The sequence below is a fragment of the Petaurus breviceps genome, unplaced genomic scaffold, assembly GCF_028583685.1.
Source record: "Petaurus breviceps papuanus isolate PSGF00001 unplaced genomic scaffold, PetGlider_PUasm1.0 151, whole genome shotgun sequence".
Taxonomy (NCBI): domain Eukaryota; kingdom Metazoa; phylum Chordata; class Mammalia; order Diprotodontia; family Petauridae; genus Petaurus; species Petaurus breviceps.
The window spans coordinates 36,058,445-36,080,536 of NW_027185712.1; the positions used below are offsets into that span (position 1 = coordinate 36,058,445).

General features: G+C 36.8%; 1 protein-coding gene and 1 pseudogene across 6 annotated transcripts in view; both read right to left on the bottom strand.

Moving 5' to 3' along the window:
* The window catches only part of CTNND2 (catenin delta 2), a 1,206,354-nt gene that overhangs the window by 740,154 nt on the left and 444,108 nt on the right, over positions 1 to 22,092 (bottom strand). For all 6 annotated transcript variants that reach the window (XM_069077188.1, XM_069077207.1, XM_069077216.1 and 3 more), the window contains one exon: positions 20,777 to 20,889. In XM_069077188.1, the coding sequence (XP_068933289.1) occupies positions 20,777 to 20,889 (113 nt within the window). The remainder of the gene's footprint in view (positions 1 to 20,776; positions 20,890 to 22,092) is intronic.
* On the bottom strand, positions 5,314 to 6,469 carry LOC138153064 (transmembrane protein 222 pseudogene; annotated as a pseudogene).

The window sequence follows — 22,092 nt, forward strand, 5'->3', positions numbered from 1 at the left end:
AGCAGTAATGTGCAACATAATTTTAAGCTTACTCAGCTCCCTCACTACTGAGCAAACAGATGTTTGAAAAGGCTGTAGCTGGTACACTACTACAGTCCTGACAACAACAAATCAGTCAAAAATCATCTGCATTGGCAGCTCACACCAGTACCTTGGTTTTTAAACTCTATGCTATTACAGTCATCTGTTTAAAGGAAGATCAGAGCCAGGCATGAGCAGGCTGGGGGTGGAAGGGCCAGGATCATGTATTAATTACACTTATAAATAGGAATCATAAAGTATTAGCTGTTGTAATCTGCCATCATTTCAAATTCGAAGTTAGTGAATATCTCTTCTATTGCCCATAGTGGTCCAAAGTAGCCCCTAGTGTAAAAATAACATCATCTTCCTGAAAATTCCCCTTGCATGTATAGCTGATAAATATAAAGACATCCTCTTTCATTTTTCTTTTTTCCTTTTAAAAAAATCACAATGCAAAGTACTAGCTTAACATATTTAAAATATTTATGTCAGAACAAATCACACTCTGTGGAAAAGTGTTGTTTTTCATCTTGTCTACAGACCGAAAAGTACACTTGTCTTCAGGCTGTACTAGATTTTCTAAAAAAAAAAAAAATCTATTTTTAAATGTAAATATAAATCTGCTTTAAAATGTACTTTTCAAAAACATTTTCCTAAATATAAAATATTAGAAATATGTCAAACAAACAATTTCTTGGAAAGTGTCCATTTACTTTAGGCCCCTGCCACCTAATGCCACATCTATGTTCTCTCATGATTAGGTGAACATACCACTCTGTTTAAAGATGATGAAATATTAGAATATGTCTGTATTAGAATGTGTCAGTTAGAATTACATGGTTGAAAACAATCTAGGACTATCATCCCCAAATTAGACAGGTAAAGAAAATGAGGGCTGAAAGGATAAATGATTTACCTTTGCTCACTTATTTCAGTAGTTGCAGACTTTGCATGTATCCTAGTTCCCAGTCTCATGTTTTTCCACTATGCCACACTGTCTGTTCTGCATATCATTATGCCCCACCCGTGGAAAATATTTTTCTCAATACTGTTTATCTACCTGCCATTAGCTTCAAATTTCTTACAATGATCAAAAATCAAAAAGTCTAGAAATGGGGTATAAAGATTGGAATCCAAGGAAAAGGGAAGATGACTACAATAAGTTATTTTGCAAGACCACTAGTGCCCTCAGTTTATTCCTCTGCTCAAAAACTTCAGTTCCCCATTTATGAATTCCCAGATAAATATATGTAAGGCCCTCTACAATTTGGTACCAACCAACTGTACAAGCAATTATTACCCTACTCTCCTCCATGGACTCTGTATTCTCATCCTACCCATTCTGTCTCCTACCTCCTTCCACTTTTGTGCTTTTGAAGATACTGTTTCCGATGTTGGACTGGAACTTCATCATCTATTCTTAATAGATGTAGTCTCCTACTTCTTTATATAATATATATATATAATAAAGTAATAAAAATACTTTATATAATAAAGTAGTCTCCTACTTCTTTAGGTCCCAGGTCAAGTGGAACCTCTTTCCAGAATCCTTCCTAGAAATCTATGATTAGGTGATCCCCCTTCTCCTTGAATCTCTAAGGCACCTCTCCCTGATCTCCTTTATGAACTTAATAATTTTCTAAAATATATGATTGGTTTTTACGTACACCATATTGCCCCTATCAGGTTACAGCTTCATTTGTGAAAGGGGCTTTTTTTCATCTTTTTATCATCAGTGCCTTGATGATAGGAAATGTGAATAATAGTTTTATTGAATAGAATGAATATAACCACATGACCATAAACATGAAGAATCTACAATGTCTCTTGCACAAGAAGACACATATTTTCCTGTGCATGGTACTCAAGAGAAAGAAGGTGATATAAATTTGGCAAGTTAATGATGAACATTCCTAAATATACCCAATTCTTTTTGGTGGTTTTCTAACATTTTTATAAGGTTTATATTTAAATTTGCTACTCAATACTTATCCATATTTTATGACATTAAAGTTGTATAAAACAGGACAATGTAAGTTGCGATGCTTTTAGCATAACTGAAAATGTCTACAGATCTACAAAGATTTGTATATATTTAATAACTGAATAATTGTATAATAACATATAACATTATATAATGATAATAGAACAATTGTATACATGGAATAATAGAATTATAAATAACATCTAGCTAATTTTATAGGATTCTGTATATATTTATAGGATTTGAATATATTGAATAATAGTATAATAATATTATTAGAATAATATATATAATATAATATTGTATAAAATATTAGAATAATTATATATAATAGAATTATAGAGAACATTTAGAATATTTTATAGGGATTAAATTAACATAATTCCTATAATAACTTTTAAAACAAATAATCTAAAGTATATGCATATATTCTAACTAGATATTAGCCTTAATGTATTAATTTTTTTAATTTAAAGTATATCAATTAATATGTAATATTTGGGCATATAAAACAATGTTTAAAAATTTATAGGGCATATATGATACCTTTAATAAAGGCCCTTATTTAGTAGATATTTATAAATCAGAATGAGCTTGGATAAACTTGTATAAATATGTAGAAAATTTCCAAATTTAGTGCATTTGTATTTACATAATCCAGTATGTACAAGTTAGACAACTCCCTCCTCCTCTGAAGGACTTCACTCAAATATCCCCCAAAAACAAGACGAAAGAAAAAAAAAGAAACTCATAAAATCACAAAATGTGAGTTATAAGAGACTTCAAAGCCCATTTAATCTATCATGTAAATTTGTAAGATCTTCCCTGCCCCTAGGCTTAAGTGCACCTGGAGCTTGTTTCTCAGGAGATACTTTGTGATTGGGCAGTGGGTCAAGAAGGTTGTTACATTCTCTGAGCCAGGAGAAGGATATATAAGCCCTGACATGAGGCTTTGCTTTGGGGCTCACTTTGAGAAGTGTTGTGTGATTTGACCAGATGAGACTCTGGGCAGCCATTGAGAGCCCCGGGCTTTGAAAACCCAGATGTTGATGCTTCCCTCTCTGGTAACTGTGGTTTGGTATGTATGTAATGGTTGGACAGTTTGGAAGCCTGTCTACTTGATATGTTTTTTCTGTTTTCTTGTAACTTCTGCTTTGTAACTTCTGTCTGTATACTCTGAAGTTTGGGGTGCTGACCTTTTCCCCCTGAACTAGGTAAATGATATATGTTTGATTGATTAAAGTAAGCTTGTTAACCCATTTTGAGTTGATTTCCTTTAGAAAAGCAGATTTAAGAACCTGTGTTGGCAACCATCCTGGGGATGCTGGGGTGCTTGCTGCTACAGACACTCATGTGCAGCATTTATGTTGCACTTTAAGGTTTTTAAAAGCACTGTAATATGTAATCTAATTTGATACTCAAAACAATCCTGTGAGATAGGTACTATTATTAAGCCTATTTTAGAGATGATGAAACTGAGGTTGAGAGAGTTAATTGTCTGAGGCAGGGTTTGAACTCATGTCTTTTTTGCCTACAAAAACAGCACTCACCTTCTGCACCACCCAGCTGAAGAACAAATGTCTATTCCTTATGACAATGCTTCACATATTTACAGACAGTTTTCATGTTTCCCCTGGCTCTGAGGTATTCTAGACATTTACGTGATTCAGATCTTGCATAAAATATCATTCTGCAATATTCACTGAAGATTATTTTGAGGAAAACTTATTTGACTATTGATGCATACACGACCAATAAATCATATTTGGCATAGAATACATATTTTAACTGATCATGCATAGGTTTTTTTTTATTAAAAATTACTTTAAAAGAAACACAGCTTTATATTACATGGAAACTTGTTAAAGTAAGATTTTTTTTAAAAGGGAGTATTTATTGTGTAAAATAATCTGAAATTAAACTCAAAATCATTTAAGGAATTTACTTTAAGAGCTTAATACTTATGGGTCTCCTATAGAGATTGTCCTATATAGATTTTCAAGAAGATATTCGATAGGGAAGTGATTATGATGTATTATTTTTATTTTATTTTATTGAAGTCAAGCCTCTTTATTGGCCCTGCCTGTTGATCCCCCTTTTCACAGGAGCTTAGTTGCCCTTCAGAGGGGTAGGGACAGGGAGTAAGCTATATCTGCTTGGCAAAGGGTTGGAAGGGTCAGGCCCTAATCACATAACATGAAGAAGGAAGGGGTGACTAAAGTAAAGGTACCATAGTGAGGAAATCTACCTAGTGCATGCCCTTCCAGGAGAGGCTTACAAGGGTTGGTCAATGTAGCACTGGGCACAGTGATACATAGCCCTTTGAAGTTTCGACTATGGTTCTGTCCCCTTGCTCTCACACCACGGTTAAGGGGAGGGACTATTAGCCTATAGAAGTGGAGCCTTCTGCTTGGGTAAGGAATTGCTAACTTTTGTCTCCTTCCACAATAAAACAGACAGGGGAGAAGTAGAAGCAGCCAATCATCCTCTATCCTAAATTAGAAGCCAAGGCCCTAAGGACCATGCCTCTGAGGAGGGGGTAAAGGTGGGGCACCTGCCTCTTCATTTCTTGGCTGTCATAGCAGTTATCAGCCTAACCCTCTCAATTATACATGACTTATTACCTGCTCCTGGCAGAGAAGGCGAACCAGAGGTTAGAGGCTGGGTGGTGCTGGTGGGAAACCAGGGCACCTCATTCCCAAAGCCAGGCCCTGCCGTATTGACTTTGGTGAGGCATCTTGGCTAACACTGGACCTCAGCTAGGCTAGAGTGACTGAATCTATGGCTGCCCTTCTGCCCCTCCCCTAAGACAGGGATCCAGAGCTATTTGAAAGAGGTGGGGGAGACAGGGATGAGAAGGAAAGGCCTGGAAAGCCTGTGGTGGATGCAGAGGCAAGCTGTGCCAGGCTGCAGGACTCAGTGGGAAAGATCAGGAAGGGGAGAGAAGACTGGGCTTGGGAGGAGAGCCAGACCCCTTCCCTGAGAGCATCCTGGAAGATCTCACAAGGTGAAGAGAGGTCACCTGCTCCATCCCAGGGAGTGGGGAGAAGAGGAAGGGCCCTGGCTTAGCTAAAACAGAAGTAGGAGTAACTGGCTCCTTCCCCGTCATCATCTCAGTCTCTTGATTTTTGGCTGCTAAGAACCCTGCCTCCAAGCTCACAGGCAGGCTCCAGTACTTTGGGGAGGGAATAGTATCTGCAACAAAAAGAGGTAGGGGTCTAGACCCAGCAGCCAGCTCTGGGAGGGTGGGGCATGGAGCGTGTGTACATGAGGTCCAGTCTCCTTCCAGGTGAAGCCTCTGAACTCCAGGGGCCAGGTGTAGGGTGCAGCCATCACTGCAGGTTGAAGACAAAGGCAGTCATAACAATGATGCCCAAGAGGAGGACAAAGGGAAGCCAGGTCTTCACAAATGCCCCAACACTGACATACTTCCCATAGATCAGGCAGAAGAGGCTGACCTTCATCATGTTCCAGTGGGAGCTGTTGTTGTAGTGCATCAGATTCAGGGCCAGAGCTACATGGGAGTAGCAACTGTCACAGCAAAGGTTGTGCATGAGATGTTTATATTCCTCTGATGCCTTGTGCACTGCAGTGTCCCATGCATTTGGCTGGCTGGAGTGTACTTTGGAGGAATCCAACTTCCAGCACTTCACAGGCTTCCCAAAGGCCATATTGTCTTCCAAGACATAGTAGGAGCCTGCAACGTCCCAAATGATCCCCATGGAAGTACAGATGCCTATGTGGCCAACAATGGGGAAAATTCATGTGAACAAAGGGATAGGAGTCCACACCACGCAGTGGGGGAAGCGACTCTGCTCCACGTCCATGCCCACAACTGTGCTGCTGCTGCCACCACTGCTTCCACAGAACTGCTTCATCCCTGCTGCGTCTGCCACCTCCACTTCCGCCATCCCCGAGGGGGCATTGGCAGTATTATCTTTTTATTAGCTTGAACCACAACACATATTTTATTATGAAACCAAATATATGTAAATTAAAATGCCTATGAGCACAAGAATGGAGTTATGACTGTGTTCAATAATTATAGTGTATAAAGGTCATGCCAGTTTGTCCATAATAACACATTTTCTTGTTTCTAGTCTTTTGCCCCCATATTTCTATAAAAACAAGGTAAGCTGATACTACTTCTACTACTACTACTACCACTACTACTACTATTACCACTACTACTACTGCTACTGCTACTCCTTCTATTACTATTACTGCTACATCTGCTGCTAACATTTATATAGTAGTTATTATGTGCCAGGCACTGTGCTAAGCACAATTATCATCTCATTTGATCCTCACAATAACCCTGGGAGGTAGGGGCTGTTATTACCCACATTTTACAGATGAGGAATCTGAGGCAAAAGCAATTGAGTGACTTGCCTAGAGTCAAACCGTTAGTGATTGTCTGAGGCTGAATTTGAATTCAGGTCTTCCTGACTCCAGGACCAATGCTCTATCCACTGTGGCAATATTGTGGAATGCAATGCAAAAGAGATTTCCTTAGTAACTGTGTATGTGTGTGTATGCGCATGCACTCAGATACACCTGCATGTGTATATATGTGCATGTCTGTAATGGCAAGCAAAGAAATACTTAGCTCCTTGTTCCAGCTATTTAATAAGCACCTCATTTCAGTTCAAGTTTCTTTTGAGTCTTGTCCTGATTATATCAAGTCTTTGTTAAGAAACAGAACTTGTGAAACCCACAGTGGGAGGAACTTGCTGATGCATCAGGAAGGGGCAGAACAGGGAGGAGCTAATGACCATATAGAGGAAGAAGCCTAAGCTGGGAGAGAGCAGATTTGAGAAGGGGAACTTTGTGGTGGTCAGGAACTCTGTTTGTCTGTTCTGTCTGTGTTGATTTGTGTTTGTGATAATTTATACAGAAACCCTAGGTCCTTAATGGAAACCCTGACAGAGGACATTTTTGCTGTCATTTTACAGAAGTCCTGAAGGAGGGTTTCAGAGGTCTTGGAACTATACTGCTGATTTGTGTTAAGTTCTTAGACCTTGTTTGTGGCTTTCTGTTGAGCTCTCAGACATTGTATGTGTGTCTATGTTGATTTCTCACAGGCAGATAGTGAATTGATGATGGTGCCAGCAATGTGCATGAATGTTATTTTTGCTGTTAAGTTTTGTCTTCCCAGAAAACAGAAACTGTGAAGGACTTGAGGTGGACTGGACACTGTGAGCTTCAATCTGGAACTGGACAAGGAACGGGATGAGGAACTGGACAAGGAGCTGGACGAGCAGCTGAGAACTGCTTACCTGTGTATCCAGGTGAAGATTGGGTAGATTAAGGCAGGAGCTGGAACCATGGAAGAGGAACCATGGAATCTGAGAGCCAGCCTCAAGTCAAGATGAAACAACCTATCCTTGGGTACTTATTGGTGACTGAGAAGATCATGATTTACTGTGGCCTAGGGGTGGGAGAACTCTGTACCTTATACTGCTGTAAAGCCAAGCATGAGCAGCTCTCCAGGGGACTGCTGCTGTGAATAGCTTTAAGATTCTGATTACATAGTATAGTGAACTCTCTATTTATTCAGCAGTAAATTAAAGCAAAACATCACAGAAATCAAAGTGCAGCATTCACAATGTTATGACATAACAACTTATCACTAAAATGGCCACATAGTTTTCACCAAAGTGGTCACATAATTTTAAACAAAGTACATTCATTTAGTAACTCAATCATTCAGTAAGTAATTAATTCAATCATCCTTAAGAAGGCTTGTCTCCTTAATGGACACAAAGTACAAAAGTCAAAGTTCTCCACCCCTACGTCACAGTAAATTGTAGTCTCAGTAAATCATAATCTTCTCAATAAGCATCAGGTACCCAAAAAGAGATCTTTTCATCTTGACTCAAGGATGGCTCTCAGCTTCTGTGGTTCCTCTTCCATGGTCCCAGTTCCTGTTCAAATCTACACAACTGTCACCTGAATTCAAAGGCAGGTAGCTCCCAGTTCCTTGTCCAGCTCCTTGTACAGTTCTTTGTCCAGTTTCTGTTCCGTATTGAAGCTCACAGTGTCCAATTCACCTCAAGTCCTTCACAGTTCCTGTTTCTATGAAGACAAAGCTTAACAGAGCCAAAACAATATTCATGCACATTGCTGGCATCATCATCAATTCACTATCTGCCTGTGAAATCAACTCAAACCCACCAACAAGGTCTGAGAACTCAACACATCGTCTATATATCAGTATAGAAATCAACAAAGACTCACAAATATGGTCCAAGACGTCAATACAAATCATCAGTAAAGTCCCAGGACCTCCAAAATCCACCTCCAGGACTTCTGTAAACAGACAACCAGAAAATCCTCTTTCAGGGCTTCCAGTAAAGTCCCAGGGCTTCTGTAGAAAGTATCACAAACAAACATCAACACAGGCAGAACAAACAAACATAGAGTGCCAGAATACCACAAGTTTTCTCCTTCTCCACCACAAGAGCCTCCTTCTCAATTCTTCTTAGTTCTCCTCAGTTCTGCTCAGTTCTTCTTAATTTTCTTCTCAGTTCTCAGTTCTTCTCTCTTCTCAGTTCTGCCACCACAAGTTCTGTTCTCAATTCTGCCCTGTCCAGCCTGGGCCTCTCCTTATATATGGTCCTTAGCTCCTCCCTTTCCTGTTGTATCAGCAACAGGAGTTCACAAGTTTTAGAGTTCACAAGTTCTGGATCTGAATACAATCATGAACTGAAACAAGGTCTTAACTACTTCTTTGCTTGCCATTACAACCTCTTAAGGATGAGTGAGTTAAGAATGATTGGAAACTAATTTCCCTTCAAGAAGAAAGAAGACTTTTTGACTGAGAGATTAAGACAATGTGACCTGGGAGTGGAGAACTTTGACCTTTGTACTCTGTGCCCCTTAAGGAGGCTTGCTCCTTAAGGATGATTGAGTTAAGGACTTACTGAATGACATCTTTTGCCTAAAACTATGTGGCCACTTTGGTGAAAACTATAAGACCACTTTAATGATAACTTGTTATAACATTGTGAATGCTGAACTTTGGTTTCTGTGAATGTTTTGCTTTAATTTACTGCTAAATAAATGGAGTTCACTATACTATGTCATCAGAAACTGAGAACTATCCACAGCAGCAGTCCTTTGGAAAGCTGCTTGTACTTGGCTTTACAATTTCACCTCCTTGATTACAGGAACTATTTGTTGTTTATTTCAGTTTTTTCTTTATATAGTTACCTTGTACAGTTTCTTACATATACTACATTGACCACTGATTTTTGTGACAGAGAAAAAGTGAGACAAAGAGAGAAAAAGTGAGACAAAGATAGAGACAGAGACAGATACAGAGAGATTCCCACACAGAAAATGATAAGATAATATGAGAGATATGTCATAAATGAGTGATTTTTTTCCTCATTAAGTGCCAGAGAAAACATAAATGAAAATTAACAGTGTCTAAGAAGGAGGAAAAAGTGACATTTTCCAAACAGTACCACAGTGATCATTAAACAAATGAACAATAACTTTCCCCTCCATTTTTTTTATTGATATCATGGTTATTCATTGGCTACTATGCTGACTTATTTCTGCCAAAAAAGAGATCAGTTTTAGGGGTAAAAAAAATTAATCATTATGAAATCTTTTAGTTCACTTCTATGGAAGGTATTCAGGATTCTCCCTGCAGAAGTTATGGTTTTGTTGGAGTGGGTAACATGCAAAAGAAATTAGTTGTCTCAGGTCTTTATATTGTCTCTTGGTATGTTGACTTTAAGGGTTTTTCTAAGTAGGTATAGAGCAAATAAATTTAAACTTCTAGCTGCACGTTGAGAAATACATAACTACCAAGAAAAAAATCACTTCAAAGTTTCTTTCCAAAAATTCATGGGAGGGGGAGAGAGGTAAATACATTTCCTACCAGAATCATTTCCATCTCATTGACTGTTTTGGCTAAATACAAGACTGAACAAATCATCTCAGATTTAAAATAAACAAACATTTTGTGATCAAGATTGCTTCCAGTTACCCCTATAGACCTCCATGGCTGGAGCAAAATAAAATAGTAAAGCATTTTGGAACTGATAAATATAGGTTAACAACTTTGCAGTATCCTGGTGATGTGTTGGCAGCCTGTGAGATTGATGTGTCAGAAAAATGTGCTTTTTTTTCATCTGTGTCCCAAATAAAGCACTGGAAACCTCCATCTAGCCTCTAGCAACTGAACTAGGTTGACAGAATGTCCTAAAGTGGAACTCCAAGTACTAAATTAAAGAATTTTAATCTAATACAATGTATATATATCTTGAGACAAAACCATGAAATGTATATGACACTTCAGGAGTGTCTTCCTGAACTTCTTCCTGAACAACTCCCCAACTATTTTCTAAGTTAACATAGTCAGAAGTGACTTTAAGCCATTTTGATAATTGGCTTTCATAGTGTGGGTCCATGTGCATGAGTGGGTGGTATTTTTACAAGTTTGATGTGAATATTGAATCATAAAATGTGAAATTACTTTAAAATGTTCATTATAAAACAAATATGAATCACGACACCCTCACTTCTTTCTCAAATTGTTGTGCTAAGTACACAAGAAATGAGAAGATGGCTAGGTTTTGACTGTTAAGAGAGACTATGAGGAAGTCAAGGGGATAGAGGAGAAAATTATGTGGCTGAAGGGTTTTTTGAAAGGCAAAGAAGTAGGGGGTATGGGATAATGTTGCCAGGTTTTCCATAGGGGCTTCTTCAAGCCACTGGACAGAAAGTCCTTCCTTCTAAGGACCTATATCTACTGCTGATCTGGTAAGACAGAATAGCCAAATTGCTGGGTCCAGGGATATGAGTTAGTGTCTGAAACCAGATGTCCAATTCCTTTCCTTTAAGAGGAGACTGAGACAATTGAGTCACACCGGATCATAAATTCCTTCAACTGATTTTATATCGATCTCCCTAGAGGTCATGAATAGCACTAGAGAATATTGGCTTCCTTCATTTGACAATGGCTAATAATGGGGAGGCTAAGTCTAGGCATTTTAACTATATCTGGACCTTGCTGGGTTCTTTGACTATAAATAAAGATACTATTCATATGTTTAGAGTTCCTTGAAAGATAACATAGTAAGAGAAGGGCAAAGTTTTCCAAATGATATGAAGCCATAATTCTGATTGAATTGACCCCCCCTCTCCCCACCCCACCCCATTCCCTGGATTAACAAGGCAAACAGATGTTTTTTTTTTTTATAAAAAGTGAAGACTTGAGGAGCTCTATGAAAACCATAGAGAGAGCACACTTTGATATTTGGTGGAGAGCACAGTAATCATGTTAAAAAAATATGCAAGTGCCAACACCTAGTCCTTCATCTTTGAAGGTAAGGAGGAAGAATGTCTTCCAGTAGATACCTATTTAATGAAAAATGGTAGGCAAGTCTACATAATTTAACAACACTTTTCATGTCTTGTGTGGGAAGTTTTGATAGATCAAAGAAAATATCTTGCAATAGAACCAGTAACAAAGGAATAGTAGCACTCTTTTCCATTAAAAAAAATCCTACAACTCTTATAGCATTAGAAGTTATAAGCATAGGGTCCATTAAGAAGTTTATGATCTAGTAAACTCTGGCTAACAATGGCATGCACATATATACCAAATGGTTCACAATAAAAGTCAAATTGTGTTTTAGCTAGACTAAAGAGTCTGATGTGTGGGGATTGAGATGAATTTAAAGAAGAGAATGGCATAGCAAGGAAGTTGGCTGTACCAGTTCCTCACTGAATATTTAAAGGAACATCATGTTTTAGAAGCCAATTTGGAAAAGAATTCATTGAAGCAGCAGGGTTGTAGTGGTGGAAATTTGGAATAAAAGGACACATATCATAAGACCTGCAAGGGATTTCCACTCAGTCCAGTGAATCAACAAGCATTTATTAAGTTGTCCTTAGATACCAGACGAGGTGCTAAGTGGTAGGGATACAAAGAGAGGCAAAAATGTGCCTAGGTGCCCTTCTAATGGGGAGATAAGCGCAGAATATAAGTAGGAACATCTAAGATAGTAGTATAAGCGTATAAGTAGTATAAGCGAAGTATCTGTGGACTTAGTTGACTTGGAAAATAGCGGTGCCCTAAAGAGTAATAGAAACTCAAGGCAAAGGTATAGAGGATGGGGTGGAATGGATTGGGATAATGCATTTTTTTTTAACACGTAGACTGTGAGATGCCTGAGGAACATCCACTAATAGATGGCCAAAAGGCAACTGTTGCTATAAGCCTGTAGTTTAGGAGGGAGACAAGGGAGAGATATTCAGATCTGAGAATCATCCCTATAGAGATGATAATTGAACCCATGGGAACTGATGATATTACCAAGTGAGATAGTATATAGGGAAGAGAGAAGAAGGTCCAGGACAGACATAGTGGGCATGAAACGGATGAATACCCAGCAAAGGAGCTGTCATATACATAGAAGAAAAACCAGGAGAGAGCCTGTATTACAAAATCCTAGAGAGGAGAGAATATTCATTAGGAAAGGTGATCATATTCTGTATGCAGGTCAGTAAGCAGCAGTATTGAGAAATAACCATGAGATTTCACAATTAAAAGATTATTTGTACCTTTGGAAAGGATCATTTCAGTTGAATTATGAGATTAGAAATCAGACTGCAAAAAGTTTAGAAGAATAGAAAGTTAAACAGAAGGTACCTATTGTAGACAGTTTTCTCAAGGATTTTTTCCATGGAAGGGGGGGAAAATAAAATAATAGCTATGAATGATGGTCAGATCAAGTGATATTTTTAAAAAGCAGGTAACTTTATTTATAGGCAGCAAGAAAAGAATCAGTAGATGGGAGTTACCGAGAGAGTTGGGATAATGGTGGAGGCATTTTTCTGGAGAAGACTGGAGGAGACAGGTTCAAGGGTGTTTGTGGAGGGTAGGCTCTGGCAAGAAAAGTGATCTCTTCATCCAATAAAAGAGTGAAAGATGGAATTGGAGCTGATAATTGAGGGGAATCCAAATAATGTGAATTGAAGAAAAGAGGAGGAGTTCTCTGTGAACGGCCTCAATTTTTTCAATCATACATAAGGTTAGAACATCAATATGAAGTGTAGCAGAGGTTGTGCCATTAGGAATTTGAGGAGAGATTCGACTGGTCTCTGTGGCTAACAAAGAGGGTTTAACTCAGAAAAGTAGCTAGCAAAGGATTCTGTACAAATTATTAAAAGCTAAATGGAATGGATGAGCAGAATAAGACAATCAGTTAAAATTAGAAATGAAAGGTGTTAACAATAATAAAATGGCCTTGTTTTGCTGTAGCAATAAAATGACCAAGTGCAATGACTTGATTTAATAAAATCATCTTTCAAAAGCTGCTGCTATGAGTATTTTTAACCATGAAATGTCCTAATCTAATGTATTACTCCCCTTTTGGCTGTTGTTGCATATTGCATTGGGTCTAATGAGTATTCCAACATTCCAAAATGTACTGAGTTCATAAATCAGTGTAAACATATTGATGTGTTTACAAATACAGTAAAACACATGTTTTCCCTGGAAAGAAAAAAAATTCAAATAAAATGAAAGTAGTGTTAAAAAAAAGCTAAATGGAAAGATGGAAGCTATCTGAATTGAAGAGGTAATGAGAGTAAAAGAACATAAGATAACAACATCTCACTTTCCTTCTATCTAAAATTAGTTAAGAATTGTTGATCTCTAAAATTTTCCTCAAGCATTCATGTTGCCATGATAAATAAAATTCTGTAAAGCCTCAGATATATTCTTAGAATACACATGCTCTTGATCACAGTACAAGGAGTAACTAGGGTCAAAATTTATGTAGGAACTATCTCAGATATAGGAAGTTTACATAAGTGGTTGAGCAACAAAAATCAGAGAACATTTAAAGAGGATTAGCTAGATTGATTATAGTGAAGTCAAAAACGCATAAAATCACACAAGAAAACCCAGTCACAAGTAGACCATTAGTAGTCTTGCAAGAGAAGTTTTTTTTAAAGCAACTTATGAAATTTGATTCTTAAAGGATCAATCAGGGCATCAGTTTTAGACACAACAATAGCCCCCAAAGACACAAATAAAGGTTACTATCCTCCAATTCTTAGTTATTCTGTTCTCATAGTCAACCACAAGCAGCATAAAAGGCTTCTGGACAATGATCACAACATTGTTTACTTGGAATTGCAGTTCAATATTCTCATTCTCTTGTCCAAAAATCAGTACTCTATTTGTTGGAGGATTTGTAATTTATCCAAAAGAGAACAGCATCATTATCTCAGATAAGATTTTCCTGTTATTTTGTTGTAATTTTAAATAATAATGGCATTCAGTGAAACGGATTCAATAAAATATCAAGATAGACAGTTGAATAGTAGCTTCACAAAGTTCTCTAAATGCTTGTTCATCTGGAAAGTAAATTTCAGGTATTTATAGGTATAGAAATTTAGCTCTATAAGAGCTTTGATTTGTGGTTTAAAAACAGTATGGGTTCAAATCAATGCAAAAATATGCCTGATATGAACAAACGGTAGTATGTCAATATGTGTGTATAGAAACACACATTTGAGTATGTGCCTTAGAATATTTATATATGGGATTATCTCTAGTTATAAGGGTGAACCAACAGTCTTAATGCAGTTTCAAGCTATCAAAGCTTAAAACTTAAAGCCTTTATTTAGTATTGAAAGTTAAACTTCAATAGTTTAAAATTGCACTCTTTTGAAACAACCTATATATGCATATATACATATGTAAATATGTGTGTGTATATTTATATATACACACATATATACATATATATGTATATCTAAATCTTAGTCTTTGCAAGTTGTCTCTGAAACTAAAACATTAAGTAATTTGCCCAGTCACATAAACAGTTTACATCTACTTCTCCATCTCATTTTACAGATGAGGAAACTGAGGCAGAGTCAAATGATGTGCCCAAGGAAATACAGCTAGTGTTTGAGGCCAGGTTTGAACTCAGGAAAATAAGGCTTCCTAACTTCAGGCCTGGCAATCTATCCACTGTGCCAACTAGCTACCCCATTCATCCTCTCTCCCTCCCTTTTTTCCTATTTTTATTTTGCTCATTAAATTATTTATTCATCTTTAATAATAGAAATATTTTTCAATATCTTAAAACAAAAACCAGAGTTTAGAGATTTTCTTTGCTTTCAATTTACCCTCTTAAAATCAGTCCACATTTACTGATCCCATAACAACACCATGAATTCATGAAAACATGTTTGTTCATACAATGATAGATATATAGGAAAGGAAGGGTGAGGTGCTCAAATAGCGTATTTGATTCTGAAACTGTTGTTTTTCAGATCTGCTTATTTGTTCCTAATCTCTCTATTGATTTTCAGTATCACTGGCAGATAGGTGGTATAGTAGACAGAGAAGGAAATGACAAACCACTCCAGTATTCTTTGCCAAGAAAACTCCAAACAGCTGACATGAATGAAAAATGACTTAACAACAACAAAATCACTTCTCCAACTGCCTACTGGATGGATATCTGAAAGTGAATACCCTGTAAACATATTATATTTAACATGCCCCAAATTGAAAAGGCCTTTCTTTTTTAAACATTTATTAACCACTTACTAATGTGCCACACACTGTGCTAAATCATAAGAAAGACAAAAGAGAATGCCTGCTTTCAAGGAGGTGATGATCTAATGGGGACAGACAACATAAAAAGAAGGCATGTTGAAGTCCTGCAGCCAGGTAGAAATGATGAAATAGCTGCCCTTAAGTGCAGAATCTGGGAGAGTACCATCCTTCTACCTGTCACAACCTAGCCTCACCCACCCTACTCCCATTATCCAATTTGTTGCCAAGATCTGTCAATTTTACCTTTATAAGTTCTTCTTATACTTGCTATGGTTATACTCCCTTCCCTCTAGTCCAGATTTTCATTACCTCATACCTAGACTATTGTAGTTGCTTGTTAGTTGACCTGTTTGCTATTAGTCTTTCCCACCCATCCATCCTCCATTCTGTCACCAAAGTGATTTTCCAAAAGGATAAGTCTGAACACATCCTGTAACTTAGTTGATAAACTCCAGATGCTCCCTGTCACTTATAGGATCCAACACAGAATCCTGTTTGAGATTCTGTAATGTTAATGGAATCTGAATATCTTCCATGCCCCTTTGTATTGGCAAGTAAGTAGGTACTTTGCACCTTGTTTCAAGTTAACACTTTGTTTAAGCTGTGTGATTAAGGGAGAAGTAGCTTACACTTTGGGAGGAAGTTGCTGATGTAACAGGAAGGGGCAGAACAGGGAGGAGCTACTGCATATTATAAGGAAGAGCACCAGCAGGACAGACAGAATTTTCCTGGGGTAAGCATCCTGGAGGCAGGGCAGCTGCTGCTGAGGAGAGAGAGAGAATTGCTCTCAGTGAGCATCTGGAGGCTAGAGTTTCTGCTGAGACCTTTCTTCTGGTGAGACCTTTCCTCTGGGAACTTCCGCTGAGAACTTCCAAGAACCAGGCTGAGGAGCTACTATGAGTGAGAGAGGAGGATCCCTGCTTGAGAGAGCCTGTTCTGTTGTGAAGGCTTGCGAATGTGGGTGCATTAACCATGTGGACCAACTTTGTGGTTACTGTAATGACTTTGGCTTTCTGCTTTTGGGACTCGGTTTTCTGGTATGTGAATAAAGGCTTTGGTTCTATCCTCCATGGGGAGAGCCTGTTGCATTTTGTGATTCACAACTATACCAGCATATTCATATGATGTGAATATTCCATTATTGCTACAGATTCAAAATCCCTGCACATATACCAAACCCCACCCTGAACCTTTATAGCCTTCTAACACTTTACCTACCTCTACATATTCTATAATCCAGCAAAACTGACCTCCTTGATGTTCTTTGAATAAGATACTCTATCTTTCAAATCCCTTCAAATTCCAACTAAAATTCTACCATCTATGGGAAAGTTTTAGAAATCCTCCTTAATTCTTCTGTCATCTTTCTGTTATTTCCAACTTATCCTGTGTACAACTCATTTGTAAGTGGTTGTTTGATTTTCTCTCCTTCATTAGACTGTGAACTCTTAAAGAAGAGGAATTGTTTGTCTTTGGCCTTTCTTAATATTCCTGGGCTTAGTACATTGTCCTGAAGATTCTAGGTGCTTAATAAATGTTTATTGACTGAATGAATGAAGCAGGAAGGTTGGGATATGAATCCAGTACCTGACATCTGCTAACTGTTTTACCATGGGCAAGTCAAATAATCTCTTGAACTCAATACTTTCTACTCTAAAGTGGTCTGAATAATACCCAGAGTACCTTGCTCACAGGGCAGCTAGATTGTTCAGTGGATAGGGTGCTTCACCCTGGAGTTAGGAAGACTGATCTTTCTGAGTTCTAATCTGACCTCAGAAATGTACTAGCCATGTGAATCACTTAACCCTGTTTGTCTCAAGTCCTCATCTGTAAAATGAGCTGGAGAATGAAATGGCAAATCCACTCCAGTATCTTTGCTAAGAAAACCCCAAATGGGGTCATGAACAGGCAGACAGGACTGAAATGACCGAAGAACAAAGTTCCCTGTAGTTGTGGAGAAAGTCAAATGAGAAAATGAATGTAAAGTGCTTTGCAAACATGAAGCATAAACTGCTTCAGACAACTATTTAAAACAGAACTAGTCACATGTAAAAAAAATATCATTACGCATATCATCAATATGCTTCTATGGGTTATTGCAAATCTCTTTAAAAAGACAAAATGAGCCAGTTCAAACAATTCTGATCTTTCATGCTCAGTGGGATAAGTCAAGAAAAGGATTAGGACACAACGCACTAGAGAAGATCAAATCTTTGGACTATGGCAAATGTCACAGTTATCATCATCAACCCCTTTATACAGTGTTCATCCATCTTACACAAGTGTTGGAAGATATGAAGTCATAGATAAATGGGGACACTTTGGCAAGTTCACAAAGCATGTAAGAATCAATAAGAGAACAAAATGATGCAGGTTAGTGACCATAAAAATGTGATCCTGCTCTTTCCCAAAGTTGTTGGAGAAAAGCCTGAGAAAGAATTCTAGATATATTCAGCTTAATCTAGCCATTTCCTCCTCCTCATCCATCTTTTAAAAGTTTCCTTTAAAGAAACATGGAGACAAAAGGTATTAGATAATGTTTCAGGTTCCCTCCTTTATCTGCGGTATTAATATATTTTAATGTTAATAGAATGCTACCTCTTTTCTTTTTTTCATTTTTTATAAACCACCTAATGGGACCTAATGAATTCAGCACTTTACTTCTCCTTGAACAAACTATTAGGTTATGGCAGAAATTAATAAAGCTAAAGATTTTGAATGGGATGCCCTCCCATGAGAAATGAGTCAATTGCCAGAGTTCCATAAACACCAAGACATACATTAAGACTTTACAAAAGGCAAAGTGGTATTAAGACTAAAAAGAATGAAGCTCTTTATATTACTGTACACAAAAGAAACCCTGAATAAATACAGAAAAAATTATATCAGATGCACAAAGATGAAAGTTGCCTACCTGTTCTGTTATAGTAAGTACACTGATGAATGACAAGCCAAAAAAATAAGAGAGAAAGCCATGAGGTTCCTTGAGAGACTGATAGCTATCAACATGATATGGAACTCAATTCAAGATAAATATCTACAAAACAGTGACTATAAAACAGAGTTCATATATCCAGCTCCTTGAGTAGTTTAACCATTAGCAAGGAATATCATCAGATGAAGGCAAAGATACACATATATACAGCCAAATAAATAATTTTTCTCATTGTTTTTCTCATTTCATATGTCCTTCTACTTCCACTTAACCCCTTGCACAATTAACTAGATCAGGATTTAACTTTTAAACCATTTTTAAAGTTTCCTTTTCATGAGCTGCTTTCCTTGCTCTTGTTAAATTCTGTCAATCATCTAAATGAGGTATATCATCTAAAATCATACTGTGATAGTAAATGGATGACCCAGAGGTTTGATCTTGAATAGCTATTCACTATTCATTAGCCAAAAGGAAAAAAAAATATTACAAGATGTATGGAAGATGCCACTAATACTATTAGCTGTATCTTTTTAAAAATAAAAATAGTAATAGTATTATGTAGTATATAGTATATGTAATACATATATATATATATATATATATTTATATATATAGTATCATATGTTCATTGATTGGACAGTTGATACAGTCTTTCTGTTTATTTGTTTTAATCTACCTGGAAAACTGAAATTAAAGCAATAGTTTTTCTCAAGATGCTGTAAACAAACAGTTCCCTAAGGGTTAAAAATAATTTTAAGAGAGGGGTGGCTAGGTGGTGCAGTGAATAGAGCACTGGCCCTGGAGTCAAGAGGACCTGAGTTCAAATCTGACTTTAGATACTTAACACAAAAACTAGCCGTGTGACCCTGGGCAAGTCACTTAACCCCAATTGCCCTCCAAAAAAAAAAAAGCAAAAAACAAAAGAAGTAAAAAGAAATGGGGACTTCCCTCATTCTCCTTAGGGGTGGCCAGGTGGCTCAGCAAGTAAGAGCACCGGCTCCAGTGTCGGGATGACCTGGGGATCAAATCTGGGCTCAGATACTTAGCACCACACCCAGAAATAACTGGCCATGTAACCTTGAGCAAGTTACTTAACCCCAATTGCTTAAAAAAAATAATAATAATGTTAAGGGTTGAGTTTGTGAAGCTGCTAGTTTATTCTGTAACCTGAAGGCATCCTAAAGGCCTTTCCCCTTTTGAAACTGTACCCAAAATACTGCTTGTCTCCCTTACCCTGTGTTCCGCCTATCCTTTAATTTTTAGCCTGTGTCCTGCTCTGTCCTTAAATCCTTAAACCATAAAGAATTTCCTTTGTCTCTCTCATCTTATGTCACCTTGTTCTGTCTTTAATCTTTAACCTCCATAAAAACCTCTAAAACTACATCACCATTGTGAAAACTCTATATAAGCATACCTCCCCCAATATCAGAGTTTCACTTGGCTTTCTTGCTAGGAGACCTGTACTAATTTTGCACCAATAAAGCTCCCAATGGCTACCGAGAAGGTCTTAAGTGAACTCTTTCACACCTGAACCAGCTCTACCAATTCTAAACCTCATCACTGGTATTTATTATACTGATAATGTAATGATCTTAGTCCAGATGAATATCCTCCTAGTCATATTCAAGTCTACACAAAAAGAGAATATCTTTTGAATACATACATATATATGTGTGTGCATTTGCACATATGCATATGTGTGTGCATAGTTCTTTCATTTTAGAAAAGATCAAAGCCATGTAACTCTAAGATTTTTAGCTAGATCTTTTGCAAAATAAAATGCCTTTTCTTGAACTTTGTTCTTCAGAAATTTAAAAAAGAAAATAAGCAATAAAACATAAAATGAAAAGCAAATTGTTTTCCCTCCACAATGCATCATTTTCCCCTTTATCTTACTTGATTTTTTTTCTTTAACACCAACAAGCCCTCATCTTGGATCATTTAGAATAATAAAATATAAAGATTCTAATTTGGCACCCTGTTGTTCAAGCAAGTCACAAATGCAGTCTTCTTCTGGGCTGACCCATGCAAAATGATTGGAGTCTACATACATTGAACTCATTAATTTTGCCAAAACAGATGCCTATAACAAACCATGCCAGTTAGCTGCCTTTTCCAGCATCTAAGTGAATGCCTCAATCCCACTGCCAAGTGTGTAACAAGAAGATAAACACCACAATTTCCTATCAATAGCAACTCACTGCAGCAAGAGCAAAAAGAGCAGTTAGTACAATACCTAATGCTGCTCATGCTTCCAGTCTCCGATCCAAGCTTACATCTCTCCAGTTGGCTGGCTACAATCTGGCGTTCAGCCTCCAGTTCTCGAGTCAGTCTTTCAAACTGTAGCTCCTGAAATAAAATGACCAACATTCATTCCATGAGCTATGTGAACAGGAGAATAGGAAAAATGGGATACCTGCAAAGGCAGGCAAGTATAAGTGAAGAAACAGGATTAAGGGATACTTCTTTTGAACAATGAGAAGGGTTTAAGGAATCATCAGTAGTTAATAAAGCCAATCACTGGATATGCTATAAACTTATCACTTTAGGGCAGGCAATACTATAAAGTACTTTGAAGTAATAAGCAACCTAGTCACATACATTTAAACTTGACTAACACATCTTTCCCCATTTGGTGCCCCAAAATGAAATAAATTAGTTCTTTAGCTCTATTCATTTTATGGATTTATAGCACTATAAACAAGGCTAGGATTTCTACACATACTAAGATTAAATATATTTTATTATATATATATATTATAAATGTTATATATAATTATTATATTATAAATAAATATTATATATGATATATAAAAGTTATATAAGATTGAAAAATGCAAACTTGTAAATATCCATTTGCTAATGTACATGATGAAAAATGTTCTAACCATCCCTAAGGGAAAAAAATCTTTTTAAAAAAGATTTTTAAAGATTAAGTCATTGTTTTTCATTTCATAAATGAAGAATAATTAAAGCAGTATCTGCAAAGTCTCAACTGTTTCCAAATATAAAACTAACTTGTACACTATTGGTCAATAGCCTTATATTTTTAATTTATTCCTCATATTTTTAAATGTCTACATTTGAGATATTCATATTTGACTTTGAATGAATTATAATTATTATTTTATTTGATATTTTTTCAGGGCAATAGAATTTATTTTTTTTCCAGAACAACAAAACAAAATAAATTGAGAGAAACACAGACTCAATGTGTAATAAGTAGGTGAGTATTTGATAGCTTTTAAAACTGTCTAGTTTTAACACCATGAGTTTTTAAAAAAAAATAATGTTCATGAAATGCCTGTTTTTTAAATTTTAGGCATTTCATGAATAACATTTAAAAAGAAAGATGTCCTAAAACACCTGCTTCAACCAGTTAAAGAGACATACTTTTTCATGGGAAGTGAATCCATATTGATTCTATGGGACATTCCAGGGAAAACACTTCATGATTTTAATAGACTCTTCAAAATGATTCAAAGAATCATTAGCTTTATATTAAACATCTTCTTAAACTATCATTCAACAAACATTTATTAGATACAATCT